The sequence below is a fragment of the Cryptomeria japonica genome, unplaced genomic scaffold, assembly GCF_030272615.1.
Source record: "Cryptomeria japonica unplaced genomic scaffold, Sugi_1.0 HiC_scaffold_123, whole genome shotgun sequence".
NCBI lineage: Eukaryota > Viridiplantae > Streptophyta > Pinopsida > Cupressales > Cupressaceae > Cryptomeria > Cryptomeria japonica.
In genome coordinates, this window is record NW_026728945.1 from 101,926 (window position 1) to 119,099 (window position 17,174).

General features: G+C 33.7%; 1 protein-coding gene across 1 annotated transcript; it reads left to right on the forward strand.

Annotated features, from left to right (window-relative positions):
- Positions 1 to 9,483: 9,483 nt before the first annotated feature.
- LOC131865857 (putative germin-like protein 2-3) lies at positions 9,484 to 10,168 on the forward strand. The gene is made up of 2 exons (XM_059215407.1): positions 9,484 to 9,541; positions 9,636 to 10,168. The coding sequence occupies exons 1-2, from the start codon at positions 9,484 to 9,486 to the stop codon at positions 10,166 to 10,168; spliced, it is 591 nt and encodes a 196-aa protein (XP_059071390.1).
- The last annotated feature ends 7,006 nt before the right edge of the window (positions 10,169 to 17,174 follow it).

Below are 17,174 nucleotides of genomic sequence, written 5' to 3' on the forward strand. Positions count from 1 at the left end.
TTGTGGTGTTGCATTCTATCTTGACCGTTGCAAGATATCTCATTACTATGTGAATGGTCTGCTAGAAAAATCATAGAGTCTTATATATCATTTCAATTGAACTGGTGGAGAACCAATTAAATATGTGTTTCTCTCAGATGTATTTATATTTCAACTATTCTTAATTCACATTCAATTCAATGATCAAAGATAAAGTTTTTAGCAATGAAGTTGTAAAATTACTACTAATTATATAAGAGTTTTATGGGAGCTCCTCAATCAACAATTTGAGTGGATGGCATACTGGGTTTAGGCAAAATCTAGTGATCACAAGCTACACATATTTCTAAAAATCTGATGTGATTTTAAACTCTTAATGTTATTTGAGTGTCTCACAATGGATGCACATGTTAAGGTTATAGTTGACAGATATTTGTTAGGTTTCACAAATTATTACGTACTTTTCCACAAATAAAGTGTTGCAACATTTTCTTTCTAAATTCTTTGGATTAAGGTGGAACATTATCAACTAAATTTCACTATGAAAGAGTATTGTTATTGATTTGAGAATAATCTTGAACATCTTGATGTAGAGTAGATATATCCTAGACTATGAGAGGTGCATGGTTGACAAAGGAGTACATATTCATGTAGAATTTAATGAATGACAATATGGATTAGATGGGAGATATCGTAGAGGTGGACCTGGAAACCATGCGATTAGAAGGTAGCTTTCACACAAGGAGGTTTAAATTGACAACCATGCCATGTGTCAAGAGGAGAGGATAAAGGAGATGGGTTTGGGATGGGAAACAACGTGCTAATAGTTACTAATAGTTAAAATTCCCATGTTTTCTCTAGGGTTCAAGTCAATTGGTTGGATTGATTCACAACAACAAGAACCTATGGGGCACACAAATGGAGCTAAAAAAATTTGGGGCTCTGTTAGAGGTAAACAAGCCTAGTTTCACACTTGTTGTACAATTGTATCATGTAGATTACAAAATTGGAATTCGCAAGGCTGATCTAGAGGCCTCGCATGACATATTTGTGTGGTGCATAATTGATATAGATAGCATTGAACAACTTGATTTTAAGGGAAAAATACTTATAGGTAAGAGGTAATTTGAAAGATTCATAGGAGAAAAAGAGAAATTTCTATAAGATCCATCATTGCTTGTATTTATTTTAAAAGAAATGGTGAAGCATGCTATAGAAACTAGGTTTTGTCTATTGTTAATAATAATTTGTATATGTATGCTTTATTGAAATCAAAAGGGGGAAAATTGTTTTTTTGTTAAAACTTATTTTTAATTATTGAATTATTTGATGTTAAGGAATAATTAAATTTTTAGGCTGTAATGTCGTAAATCGCATACATTCGCAACTTCACCTACGTTTTGTGTGTACTTTGGTGTCCATTCGCTTAATATTTTTGTAGGCTCATTTTAGTACTTACATAAGCCTTCTTCTTTACCAAGGTGCTCAGGCCGCATTTCTCATGGACATTGGTTTATGTCACCTTTGCATTAGTCCTATATTTTCTTTTCTCCCAAAATTTTTGAACGTATATTATCTAGATACGAGTTTTTCACACGGACATTTGCACATCATGATAGCATCCTACAAAAAAAAATATGCAAGCATTTCTAAACAAAATTCAACTTTTTAGCTTTATAGGGCAGTTGCAATGTTTCGAGATGAATCTAAATGACTCATCAGTATTTTTTCATTCCCCACTCTCTTTATGAACCTTTCTTTTATTTGGCCTGCTCTCTCTTGGCTCTCTCTTTCTCTCTCAATATCTCACACGCTACTCTTAATCTTTTCACGCTACTCTCACGATATTTGTAAAAAGTTGGATTGTGATGTCTCTAAGTAACTCCATTTAGTTTGATTGATTCGCATTAATCAAAATTTAAAGACCTCCCACCGAGGGAGCTAGAGGATGATGGCTCTTTTGGAGGTAGAAAAAAGTAGTTTCATAACTATCACAGTCGCCTAATGCAGATTCTAAAATTGGGGAATTGGAATGGTGATTTAGAGGATTCACATGAGATAGTTGTGAGGTACATAATTTATTTGGATAGAGTTGAACAACCGAATTTTAGGGAAAAATAACTCATAGAGAAAAGGTAATTTGAGAGATTTCTTGGAGAAAAATAGAACTTTTTATAAGATGCATGTTTTTACCTTTTTTCAAAAGGAATGGAGAGGTAGTCTATATAAATTCGGTCTTGCATATTGTCAAATAAGAATGAGTAGTTTCATCCTTTAAAAATTAATAAAATATATATTAAAATTTAGTTTTTTAGTTTGCTGATTAAACTTTCTTTAATTATTAAGTTATCTGATATTTACGAATATCAAAAAGATTATTTGAATTACATGAATTTAAGTAGTCGGCTATGACTAAATTCGGATCAAGAATCGAAACTACTAGTTGTGAGGCCCACCCTTTGGTGGCTTCGATATTGGCATTATTGGACCATGATTGAATTCTAGGGCTGTATAAGTTTTTAAAGTTATTAGTATTAACACATGATGATGTTATTAGAATATGTCAAATGTGGAGTGCATCTGTAGAGCAGTTTGATTTTAATATATGCATATGATGAGGACAAAAATTTTGATAGTTAATTAGGTATTTTGATTTCCATGTGATTATAGTGGGTTAATTGATGCTTTGACTTTATAAACATGAAATTCAACTATATCGTGAATTATTAAATTATCAAATTTATTAGAAGTAGCACCCTGTCGAGTTTATGCTTCTAGAAAGGAGCACTTGGTTTGGATTTTGATAGCTACCTTTGTTCATTTGAAATAATATTAGAATTATTATAAAATGAAGAACGATTAAAGTTGAATGTAAATCTTGACTGTGGATTCGCATGGTCATTGAAATATCCCAAATGTCTAGTTGGCATAAAAGTGCATGTAGCATATTCGAAGTTTTAAAATCTCTGATCATGGATGCTATCACTTTTTAATTCACAAAAAGGAATGGACTAAAGGGATGAGATTATTAAAGTTGTAAGATTGAAAATATTTATTACCTTATTGGGCTTAGTTTTCCTCCAATGATTATAATCCTTCTAAAGATGGCAAAGCTCGAAATATGTTAATAGTAATCTAATCGTGTCGCTTCTTCCTTTTTTGAGAAAGTCCAACTTTTCCAAAAGATTTGTGGGTATAAAAAATTACGGAAATCGATATGAGAAAAGATTAGAGTTGATCAACCTATGAGCTTCTGAAGAAGAACAACATGCGAAGGATTTGTGAAGTTGGAGGGGTTTCAAATTAATTCATGGCCATGTAGAACGGCCACAATCTACTTCTTTCAAAGAAGTTCACATTCTCTAAGAACCTGAGGGAAGTGAAAATGGATGGGATGAGTTCTATTGTAACTTACAAGATGATAGAAAAGGATACTGTAATCAGTTGCTAGGGGTGAAAGGTTAAGAGAAACCATAAATATCAGGACATCCCTAGCCTACATCAAGGCTTAATATACTACCTTCACCAAATCTATTTGCATACAACCTCTCCTATGCTCTAATCTGGCCTAATTTTGGTATCAAAGAGATCAAAGTGAAAGATGGCTTCAAGAGCCCTCAAAATTACCAAGAAACCCCTTAGAATTTCTAGTGGTTTTGGAATTGCTTCCACATAAGCATTCAATCTCCCTAAAAATTCCCAAAAGGGAAATTCCCATATCGAGAAAGATAAAAAAGGGAATGCCCTAGAGATAAAGAGCTAAAAATTGTGTCAAAAGAAGATAATGTTAACAGTAAACTGCATGTAGAATTACAATCTCTCTTGGGATACCAATTTGAAACTGAGGAAAGAAATAAAGATAAAAATGAAAAACACGTTAAAAATCGAAAAAATAGAAAAGGCAAATCTAAAAAATGAAAGGGTAATGAAGGAGAGTAAGAAGAGGAGATCGACATTAATTGTGGTAATTAATATCCAAGACAAAGAAATTTGAAACTAAAACGATGACACATATATGATAACTAACACTTTGAAAGTGATATTGTACTCAGTTGAGGAAAGAAAAGGTCAAGTATTTGACCTACCTACAAAATATTTCACTTTGGACCTATCCCTTAAAGACGTCTCCAAATCATAGTATCTTATCATCGTGGAGGAGGAGGACTTGGAAACCAGCTTGGCTTCCATAGCACCAGATCCCACCCCGCTTATTTAAACTTCACAAAGAAACAAGAGTGTTAAGCATGGTGAAGAGGATGATAACGATGACTATGAGATGGAGGTAAAACAAGGTAGACTGAAAGAGAAAACAAATTTATTGGGCAATAGAGATTCTCAATTTGGGGACTCAATTTTCCATTTTCTTGCTATCATTAAGGACCTAATGGATTTATTCTATGACTTCTCGACCTATTTGGCTGAGTATCGCAATAGGCATAAGTCTAGGATGGAACAAAAAAGGCACAAAGAAAAAAGAAATTGAACCAAATATGGAAGGTGAAAAGAGGCAAAGAGGGTGCTACTTGAGAGAACTAGAATTCAAGACTAAAATTGGTCATGAAAGAGTTTGATGCTCTTATGAGCCTCCATAATATGAAGTCTACATAGTTTTTCGTGGTTTGTTATTTTGGTAGTGTTGGGGTTGTGTTGGTGCAATAACTTGTTTGTTATTGAGCTTCTCTGTTTTAATATTCTAACTTTGGGCATGGGACCCTCTTCCCACCTTATCTAATCAAAAACAAATTTTGTGTACACTTTTAATATTACAAATCAATGTTAGATGTGGTTAAAAAACATTAAAATATAGTCAGGTCATAGTATGATGTTGCATTGGACTATGTTGGTAGTGAAGAATTAAATTGTTTACGAGTTTATTTTTATCAAATGAATTGTGGAAATCTCATATCTTTAATTAAATTGTTATCAAATGTATGATATGTGTGTATCTTATTTCAATTTATATAGGAAATAATTATTTTTTTTATTTGAGCGTGTAGGAAATTTTCATAGCTAATATAAATTGGAGTTCCCTAAGAGAATCCTAGTCATTTTCAATTCCTAGTGAAGCCTTGACCTTAGTTAATGATAGGGACTAAGGTCTCTGATTTTAGTAATTTTTGTAATGTGATGTATTTTGTGTTTTAAATATAGTTTTATTTTATTTTGATATTTGAGTAAGTTAGCATTTGCGTCCAGCGGCATCCTTATGGAAAGATAGATTTCACACTGAGTAGGTTTTTGAATGACTTTCAAGTGTTTGTTTCATCTATTTATAAGTGTACACAGACCCATACTGAAACACTTAGGAGATGGAGGTAAAACAAGGTAGACTGAAAGAGAAAATAAATTTATTAGGCGATAGAGTTTCTCAATTTGGGGACTCATTTTTTTCATTTTCTTACTATCATTAAGGACCTAATGGATTTTTCTATGACTTCTCGATCTTTTTGACTGACTATCGCAATAGGCATAAGTCAAGGATGGAACAAAAAAGGCAAAAAGAAAAAAGAAATCAAACTAAATATGGAAGGTGAAAAGAAGCAACGAGGGTACTGCTTGAGAGAGCTATAATTAAAGACAAAAATTGGTCATGAAAGAGTCAAATGCTCTTATGAGCCTCCATAATATGAAGTCTAAATATTTTTTCGTGGTTTGTTATTTTGGTAGTTTTGCGGTTGTGTCGGCACAGTAACTTGTTTGTTATTGAACTTCTTTATTCTAGTATTCTAACTTTGGTTGTGGGACCCTCTTCCCACCTTATCCAATCAAAAACAAATTTTATCTACACTTTTTATATTACAAATCAATGTCAGATTTCGTTAATAAACATTAAAATATAATCAAGTTATAGTACGATGTTGTATTGGACTATGTTGGTAGTGAAGAATTATTTTTTTATCAAATGTATGATTATGTGTGCATTTTATTTCAACCTATATTGGAAATTTATTTATTTTCTTTGAGTGTGTAGGAAATTTTCATAGCTAATAGAAATTGGAGTTTCCTAAGAAAATCCTATTCATTTTAAATTCTTAGTGAAGCCTTGACCTTAGTTAATGATAGGGACTAAGGTCTTTGATTTTAGCAATTGTTGTAATGTGATGTATTTTTTTTTTTAAATATATTTTTGTTTTGTTTTTATATATGAGTAAGTTAGTATCTGCGCCCAGTGGCATCCTTATAGAAAAAATAGTTGTTATGTTGAGCATTTTTTTGAATGATTTTAAAGTGTCGGTTTCATCTATTTTTGAGTGTATTTAGGCCCATAAAGAAACACTTATGAATTGGGTACCTTTTTGGGAATTAGTCCATGGGATTTTGCCATCATTTGATCTTGTCCAAGTCTCTTAGAAAAAAGGTGTCGAAAGTCTAACTTGCGGGTGACAGTAAGTAAATTACCACTTTCAAATCCACTCCAACAATTTTATGAATGGTGCTTCCGCATGCCTCACACATATGAGTGGATCCAAAGGATCCTATTGGGGAAGAGTATACAATATTATTCCTCTCATCCCAATGCTCTCACACGTAGGAGCATTTGTGATATCCACATACCCTTAGGTTTTGGTGAGAAGGGGTTAGAGGAGGTGAATGAGATCAATGTGGTACCTCCTGACCAAGGGAGGGGAGGTCATATGACACATATTGTATATACCATTCTAAGAGTCTTTGTATGGCTTATTATTTTATTTTTTGCATCTTTCTTTTTGGGATTTTTTGGGAGGCTTTGTGGAAGGACTCAAAAGAGTCTTTGAGAAATTTCTATCAAACCCTCCTCATCTATTAAGGAAATATTTTGATATGATTCAATCTTTAGAATGCTATATTCCATTTTGTTGTAAATATGTTAGTGGAGGCTTTTGATTTGATTTTTAAATTTCATCTTTCTATGTCTTTTCTTATGTATATGACACGTGTGTGAGGGTTTAGGCTCTCCCAAGTTGATCAGAGAAACTCATGTGTAGGGTGAGGGATATGTGGAACCTCCAAGGGAACGATTTTTTCTCGTTGAGAAGGAGATTTCTTGGGTATGAGTATCCTTGATTCTTTTGGAAAATCTATGGAAAAATGGTTCGATATAATTTAGAAGGGATGTGAATTATATGGTGTTGGACTCCCTTAATGGATTTTACATCTGCGTGGAGTATTTATATTGGGAAATCAAGTTTCTCATGGGCCTCTTAGCTTGGGGGTTCGTTGTGAGAAAGCCCAAATGTTGGAAGGTGAGCTCTCCATTGGCTTGTTTAAAAATTGTGTTTTGTAAGATTTTTTGTGGAATCAAATGGGGTGCTACCTTGACATTGGAACGAAAATATTCATTCTCACGTTTGGGTTAGAATTTTTATTACATTTTTTAAATGGGTTGGAGTAAGTTGTTAAAAATTTTATCAAATGGGTCCCTTGTAATGTTGTGTATATCAAGTTGATAAATGATGATGTTGTTGTGTTTAGAAGCGATTATATTTTACTTTTCTAAAAAATATACATATTGTTTAAGGGCTGAGTTTGTTTAAGAAATAACTTAGCGCTTGTGATAATTTGCATTTCATACGTTTAAAAGTTATTGATACTTAATGAACAAATTAAAGTTATTAGTAATAGTGGATTAAATTAGCTTTAAGAGTGTGAAATTTTCATGCACTTTTCTTAATATTTTTAGTTAATAAAGTGAAGGGGATGTTTATCACGCAAATATTGTTCTCTTTGTTATCCTACAAAATAAAAAAACTTGCTCTACTTAAACTTTGGTTTAAAATTAAAAATAGATATTTGTAATTAGATGTGTATGTTCACCTATTTAAAAATATATATTTTATACAAAGTATATTTACCTTTGTAAACACACACACACAGCAAACTTGAGTCTGGGTTTCTAGTGTTACCATATCGGTTAAGGCCCCATTAAGCGGGTTTAGCATGATAATTAATTCTTTTAAGAGAATTTAATTTAATATAACTTTAGGAAATGAAAAACCTTAGGTGGAGTTGGTGTGCTAGGTTTTAGGATTTAACATGTCTTGTAATCGTTTAAATGTGATGTGGCCTCTCAAATTAATTAGTCAAGTGAAATAATTTAATTTATCTAATTGATAGTGAATGGTAATTAATTAAATTAAATCTGAAATCAAAGTGTAGTATACTTTTATTTCAAAAATTTGGTTTTAAAAGAAAGTAAAATATCAGCTTAGGATTGAGAAAATTCACTCTTTATTTCGTTTTAATTTAGTTGAGTTGGACTCTTCAGAAGAATAAACTATCGTTGTGGCTAATATTTAGTTAAAACAAACAGTATATTTACTTATTAAAAATATTTAATAGAAAATTATCATTTATTCGTTTGCCGCATTTAATCTCTTTATATATCATTGGTAATTAGTTAAAATTTGTTAAATTTATATATAATTTAGCTTAGTTAGGGTTTACTTAGCTATAGGTGTTAGGTCACGCCATAGAGGCCCGACCGGTTCACTACCAATTAGGAATTAGAGGGAATGTTGCCTTCAGGAGTTCCTCCCTTGAGACATGTTGCATAAGGGTTCCAAATCTCGATCACCTTATCATTCTTGTTTTACGTTGTGCGAAATGAGTGTCATAACGCCCACTCGTCTTATTCCTTTTCTCACCTCGTCTAGCATGAGTCCTATGACGTTGAGTATGTAACATATACATGCACATGCCACGATGAATTTGCCTTGTACACCAAGTTCATCCTTTCAATCACAAAACAACCCATTCTCTTATTTATTTATTTAAATTCTCGCAACCAAACTCTATAATTAACATGAATCCTTAATATTATAAACCAAAAATATTAATGATAATTTAGAACTATTCTTTGTTTTAAAGGCTCACGAATATAACACGTATATTTTTATAATAAAACTGAGATTATCCTACCCGAGCGTAAAAAGGTTTTCAAGAAAGACGCAATATAAAGCATGCATGGACGGTGTTTGTGTCAACATCCAAGAAAATTTCCTCTTTTACCAATTCTGAGACGGCTGAGAAAAATGTATATATTAGTTCCTTTGAAGAAGGCCATCGCTCCAATAAAGTCTAATCGTTTCCACATTACTAAATTAATGGCGGTGGCGAGAATATGAGGAAGAATACGTCTAAGGCAGGAGGTAAGCTGATCTTCAGATAAGCATATGCAGCAGAAGATAGAAAATTTCAACGATAATGAAAGAATGGTGAGAATACATCTGCGGTAGCAGGTGAGATAGCCATATGCTGCAGCAAGACTTACTCTGACGTATCGAAAAGAGCAACAACTCTGGAAGTATATTATTATAATATTACAAGGATTGGTGATTTAATATACGGAGTGAAGATGAATTAGTCATAAGGTTTGGGCTATATAAAGCTTGTAATGGGCTTGTAACACACATTCATATCCTTCTGAGCTCTTGTACTATCTGCGTTTCTATTATAATGGCTAACCGAATGATTTACTTCACACTGGGACTTTTTCTGTTGATATGTTGTTACAGCGACAGGGTCATGGCAGGGGATTCCGATCCCTTGCAAGATTTCTGCGTTGCAGATGAGGAAAGCAAAGGTGAGTAAAAAACTTTATACATAAACAATGGTAATGATTTGCTTATTAGACGAGTCGAGTTAGTAATAGATTGATTTGATTTTGCTTTAAACAGTTTTGGTGAACGGGTTCGTTTGCAAAGACCCAATGCAAGTTTCAGCAGACGACTTCTTCTTCCGGGGACTTGGGCAGGCAGGGAACACCGACAATGATGTGGGCTCCAACGTAACGATGGCGAACGTTAAACAGATACCAGGCCTCAATACGTTGGGAATATCGTTGGTCCGCATCGACTACGCAGTGGGTGGAATAAATCCTCCTCACACACACCCAAGAGCCACCGAAGTTCTTGTTTTACTGGAAGGCCAGCTTCTTGTGGGTTTCATTGACACCAACAACAAGTTTTTCAGCAAAACGTTGGAGAAGGGAGATGTGTTTGTGTTTCCAAAGGCACTTGTGCATTTCCAGCAGAATGTGGGGCATGAAAATGCGGTGGCCATATCTGCATTGAGCAGCCAGCTTCCGGGAGTTCAGACAATCGCCAACTCTCTGTTTGCAGCGGATCCTCCTCTCCCAGATTCCGTATTGGCCAAGGCCTTCCGCATCACACAGGAAGTTGTGGATTACATTCAGAAGAAATTCGCATAAGAATTTGCTGTGTTCTATCAAACAAAACAATCAAGAGGGGACCAAGTCTTTCCCAAATTCTTTTTCCTTGCCGTTCAATAAAACAATCTTTCTAGAGTTATTGCCGTCCTCTTCTGCTATTCATAGCATCTGTTTTGAACATGACTATATCCTCCGCATATTCCAAAGATGAAGGATTAATTTGAAGCATCTGAAGGCATTTATGAATATTTTATACAAGAGCATCCTTGTATTAGGTATACATTCATTTGCAACATGTTAACAATATATTCTTTAACATAAATATTGCAGGAACAACAACAAACAAAGTGCTTGACTTGGATAGAATGAGTAACACTATAATTCTTGCATGCCAATCTGTCAAGGGTGTTCTTTAACATAGTCTTAACCTCATTTTAGCTCTGACATAAAAGGTGAATGGTTTGGAAGTAGGAAATAGTTATTGGGAAATATAATTAGTAGTTGTTCTTCAAATCACCCTCACAATCATCCAATGCTTCAAGACTCCCCATCAAAGAAGTCATTCCAGAAGGTTAGGGACTCTCCTCAAGATAAGAATGATTGCTCTAATAAATATAGTATACCTTCGATGGAATGCAATACGGTTTCATTATGTCTAAATTCCAAGAAAATCCATAGAACTAGAATATCCATTGCATCCAATATCGCAATATTTTATCGGGGATAATATGATAACCTTGACACATATTACACCTATTCTTACATCAATCTACCTACATAAGGGTTATGATTGAGGGGCCTCTTGTATTAAACATTTCTAATAAGTTGGAATGACATGGAAAATCTAAGACAGTGAAGATAGATTATTGATAATAACACAATTCATTTACATGGTGTTAATTATGAGGGTAATTAATTTATGGCTTCCCAAAATAAGCTTTTCTAAATCTCCCCTAATTCATTCCTACGTTATAATAAATATGTCAATGTGGATGTTATGTATGAAGATCTAAATACTAAAGGGAAAAAGGATAATGCTCATGTTGATTTTAAAAACTTTGTATGTAATATTAAAAATATGATTAGTTGAAAAATTTAGCAATATATTACCTTGTTCAATCATAAACTATCAGTTCGGTTACAAAAAAAATTCCTCAAACCATTTCCTCCTTGTATAAGCATTTCTATAGATCATCAAATATGATAACCAATAATTTAACCATAGGTTTCCTATCAAAGCAAATGCAAATCTGCATATGTGAATAAGCACAATAGGATAGGAAAATATTGTTGTCGTAGGCCATGTATGTTTCATGCGGGAAAAATATTATTGTTGCAAGCCTAAGAGGTGCATAAAGGAGCTCCTTGGATCCATGGATATGCAGGTGTAAGTTTGAGAAATATGTGAAGGCGGAGGATATTTTCATATTGAAGCCATTTGCTAATTGATATGAGGAAGATAAAAGTGTCGTCATATTGAGAAGTTGTCAATTACACTGTAATGAAGAATAAGATAATAGATATAACTGATACATTATCGGTGAGATATGTCAATTTTATAATCTTCTATTTTTCCTATGTATTTTTAGGGGTTCAAATGAATAAAGCTTCATATATAGCCCCTCTAGCGATCAGTTCATTGTGAAGCTTAAAAGCCTCTTCCGTCATGCCTTGGATGTCTATACCTCAAATAATCTAGTAATATGAGAAGTTTCATTGCGCTTGCATCCATCTCCAACTGTATCGATCAATATATTAATTATCAAGCCCATTCTACATTGTTCACATAGATAACAAATAAGGCTATTGTAAGATGACACATTGCTCTGATAGATTGTGCTTATGATCTTTTCTTTAGCATGTCTAATGCCACATATGTGATCCCTTGCCTACGCAAATAGGGAGTCAATGAGGTATAAGTAATTACTTGATCATGTTCCACGAGGAATCTATTTATTCACCGGGTTTCTCGTCTCTCTATGAAAGATTCGCACGTCAATCATATGAGTCCTGCAAATAGTGGTGGTTCGGGAATCTAAATAGATTTAAACACTAGCACAAATAATTCATGACATTCACTAAACCTAGGGTTCTCTCTCAAGGTCATTGTGGTTAATGCTACACCAAAATAGAATAATGTGGCTTTGGTTATTTATGTACAAGATTCAAGTTGGGAAAATCCAAAATATTGGAAAATGTAGACAAAATGCATGACCCAATGGTGAGCAATATCTCCGATATTTTTTATGTTTTGCAAGAACTTGAGTTATTGTTCATTATTTGAGTAAGTGGTCTTAATAACATGCATCCAAATAAAAGAGAGTGATTGCAAATTCTAGAATTGAGGTAGATCTTCAAAGGAAAGGACAAAACAATAGCGGACATGTTGCATCGAGTTGAGCCATATGTGACCTTAGATATCCAAATTTAAAAAATGTAAAAGAGACAATTTACATTAAATGATATAGAACTCTAGATAACCAATAGATTTATTTGACTCACAAATTTGTCATTGAAGAGGTTTTAGGTCAATACAATACAACTAATTCAGGTCAATAATCTATTGTTGCAAGTCTTTACAAATATGATGTCATTTCCTATCACCGAGTCATCCATAGGTGATCATTCCTTTGGTTTTAGCTTGACGATCTATCTAGATCACATACCGGTTCCATAATTTGCATCGTAAGATCTTTTATATTGGTTCCATCATTCTAATATATCTCCACTTGCACTAAAATCAGGAATCCCCATTAAAAATAGGGTTTTAAGGAAATATATTTCAATAGAACATGCTCTATCCATATTGTTGACACAAATTTGAGTCAATCATTTCATAATTTTTTCACCCTCAAATCAAAAAATATAAACTAGTGATAAATTTTTACAACCTTTCGAAAAATATAAAAATATAAGAAAATCATGTGCTAACTGACTGAGGAGAAAATTTATGAAAACCCCTAAAATTGTAATGAGTTACTCAAAATGAATTCAAATCTAGACTTCTGGTGGATCAATGTGCCCTTGTTTAACCACCTAGAATAAATAAAAACAACGATCACTGTTTTGCAACACTAAGAGTGAATTTTGTGGAACCCCTAAGTTCACAATAGCTACCTCAAATATGCTAAAAATCAATATTGTAATAGACTGGACAAGTTCTTGATTAAAAGCCTCTATGAATTATAATTTTCTTTTGTCAAATCGAGAGAGATATGAGCTTCACATGTTGACCTTCTTAATTGATATACAAAAATAGAATAATGCCTTGAGGTCCGATAACAGTTTATAATATTCCTTATGGAAGAATTCGCTACATACTATATCTCCAAGAGACTCCAAATGCAATGTCGTATTCAACACATGTCTTTGCAATGACAATCGTGTCCTATATCTAGAACTCCTAGCAATATAACTGAGGTGTAAACCACTAAATTCATCTAGGCCTCCTAATTATCTAATATAGCTTATGACCAATTATAACTAATTTAAGGTATGTGTACCACATGTTGGCATATGCATTGAATAACATACATTATAATATCATATCCTTGGCTACATAATATATTTCGCATACTCCAAACAATATGATTTGACAAGCACTTTATAATAGTAGAGGAAATGAAGATAAACAAGGATAATGAATGAAAACATATAAAGTTGCTATTATTAAGACCAATATTCGAAATCTTCATCATGCTTGACTGGTTCGCCTACATATGAACTTGATCTACAGAAGATGGGGATGTGTAAATAATTTTCTCTACAACTAGATGAGCCCCATACAAGACAAAAAGATGAACAGTCTGGAGAGATCTTAGATTGATATTACTTTAGTTATTGTGTGTTAGATGTGTTTTAATTCCTCTAGATGCAACTTAATCACGCACTTGTAATTATACATATACCCGTTCAGGTCATGTCCAAATAAATAATTTCATTGAAACATCTATTCTCATATTGGTGACATGTAGAAGATGATTGTTGCAATAGTCAAGCATGTGGATTAAGCGAGTCTTCCTTATAATGCAAGCTAGTGAATTGTGAGCGTTCTAGAAAAGGTCCAAAATGCATTTGAAAGGTCATTAAGCATTTGGCTTGTAAAACTTCTGAGATGATAATGGACTAAGCACCTCACCTTTTCAGCATTTTTTTATTAGGATAAAACAAGTTTTGAAGGGGCCCCAAACCCCTTTACAAACAGAGGGTTTGCATTGAGAAATGGACCAGACTACCTGACAGTGGACAACAGGTTTTAAAAAGGACCTGAAACCTTCTGGACTTACGGGCATCCACCAATCAAAATATGAACATCACAAAACAGGATGGCACAACCATAAGCTCGAAAACAACAAACAAAACATCTCAAAAAACAGAGAACGAGGGTTTTTCTGGCACCCTCGGCCAACTAGAAGCGTTTTCCTAGGCTCCCTCAACTTGTAATAGATTCGTAGGACCACATAAAGCCACAAAGACCAATGCTAACCAAAAACCAACATTGGCCAAACTTGGCCCTTGAAAACTGCTAGCATCCAACCTGTCCCTACAAGAAACAAAAAACATGGGGTTTTTCTGAGCTCCCTCAACCACCGTGGGTTTTATCATGGCTCCAAAAACCATATGCTTTAAAATATGCCATACTGAGAGAAACTTTCCCAACAACCAACTCTCCACCTCTATAGGAGACACACAAGAGTCAGCAAGAAGATCGGCATCAACATCCTTACAGCCAAGAAGAGGGGCCCCATCAACACCCCAACGACACTTCCAGGAAACACCAGAAACATCATACTCCACCTCAATAGGAGACAAGTCAACTCCAACTACATCCATCTCCCCCTCAATAGAAGGGAACCTTCCACAGAGAATCCCACGGACCCGAAAAAAACAGCACTCCAAAACAGCCCAACTCGCAAGAAACCAAACAAGCAGACCAAAAACATCATGTGTTTCAAGACCGATACACAGAGGGAACTGCCCGAAGCCCATTCGGAAGGTAAATAACACCTCAAGGACCACCAAATAGTTACATGAGCCACAAGAATCATTATACTCTTTGTGGCACTATTGGTCTTGTGGATTTAGAGGAATCACATTATTGTATGGAACATAAAAGGGTGCGAGGATAGCATTGTTGGTATTTATGAGAGAATGTACACAATTTCAAGAGAAGTGAAATATGAAGATAGAACCAAAAAAAAATTCCTTCATATCAATGTTGGCTTCAGTAGTACCACATTTATATCAACGTAATATGCAATATTTTGTACTTAAATAAATATTGGTTTCCGTGGCATGTTGAATTATACCATCCCGTAAATTAAGTTAAATATCAAAATGGAGGAAACAAGATCATAACATTAACCAATGCCAATGACATTAGGAATAAGAAAAGGCCTAGTTGTTATCTTTAAGGAAGAGCTAGGAACTTAGGTTCCTTTTCCTTTTGTTGCGAGGGATTGAGATTTTTTCTAAATCATGAGAATGAATCTAAATGGCATTGATGCATGAATTAATATCTGTTCATTTTGAGAATCTTTGTTACCAATTTACATAATCAAATAAAAGGAGTATAGCCATAATTTCCCAGTTTTGGCAAATGAGGCTCACACATTCATTTTCCTAATTGTTTGCAGCTCACAAGTATGCAAGCATCTCCCATGCTAGACTTATCAAATTCCTAAGACTTGGCTCAATTTTTGCAAAGCCAACTGAGAAAATTCAGATGAAAGTAGATATGAGAAGCATTATTTCAGTACAGCCACTTCAACCTTTCTAATGTGACAAGATTTTGGAGTCCTATTTTTAGAGGACCTGCGAATTGCAATGAATGTTGATCTACCAGGTATGTCACTTTCAATAAGATATGTAAAGTAGGAAAAAAAAAAAAAAAAAGGGAGTTAATTATATATTATTTTTAAAATATAGTTTGGGGAAGAAATATATTGCAGTTAATGTCACCATGAAGCTTTATGCCTGTACTTTTTATTTGATATGTACAAAACAAATTCACTTTTTTAGGATTTGGTTTAAGTCTGGTCTAATATCAATTTTCTAAAATTTTATTAATCGCACATAGCAGCCCCGACATGCTTAGCGGTTACATGAACAATGGTTAAAAGTAAATGATATGTTGTAAATTGTGGTGTTTGCAACCTAGATATAGAGATTGGTAGTTAGAATGAAACTTTAACAATTTGCACATGATTGGAAATGGCATATTCTAATACCACAACGAAGATGTAATCTGTGAACCTTACCCTTCACAAATTGAAACTTGTAAATAAAGAAATGTGTAGTTGTACAGTGATAGATTAACAAAGAAAGACAAATCATAATTTCTAATCTATTTTTGAATTTGGCTCAAATGATCGAATCTGTGAATGCAAAAAATTTTATGTGAAGTAGATTTCTAGAATTTAATTGGAGATCTTTGGAAAAAAACAAATTCTTATTTTAACAGTTGAGTATAACTGATTACAACACAAATTACCAACCATGTTTTGCATTGAAGAGTAGGAGCTCTTTGGTAACACTTGCAATGAAATATTCAATTATTTCCAATTGATATTGCATGCAAGCAAGAGAAATTTGGTATACTTGGAATGAAAAGTTAATTATTTTGAATCCACATTGTATGTAATCAGTTCTATTCTCATTTTTTGATTACTACATATGCATTGTGCCTCATGTGTATGTTGGTATGTAATAGTAGGGGGATATGTGAATATCAACAAGGCAACGAACCCTTGATACAACAATGAATGGGAGGCCCTTCTGACCGTCATCTCCAGTGTTGATTGTTTCTTTTTCTATCATTAGCCCATGAAATTTATATATTTCTAATGAATACACTTTAAGGGGAAGTTGGTAGAACCCACCTTTATTTATTTGGATCTCAATGTGATACAATTATTTCGAGTGCAACTAGTCATCTCATTGATAAATTTTCTAGCATGAGGCATGCAGATGTTTGAATGTGTGGGTTGAACAATTGGACTCTATGAAATCAATAACAGATACCTATAAAAGTTGGTGGTAATAC

Excerpts from the sequence above, each read along its gene's own strand:
- LOC131865857 (XM_059215407.1), top strand. The coding sequence starts at position 9,484 with ATGGCAGGGGATTCCGATCCCTTGCAAGATTTCTGCGTTGCAGATGAG. Across the intron at positions 9,542-9,635 it reads TGCAGATGAGGAAAGCAAAG|TTTTGGTGAACGGGTTCGTT; the intron begins GTGAGTAAAAAA and ends TGCTTTAAACAG.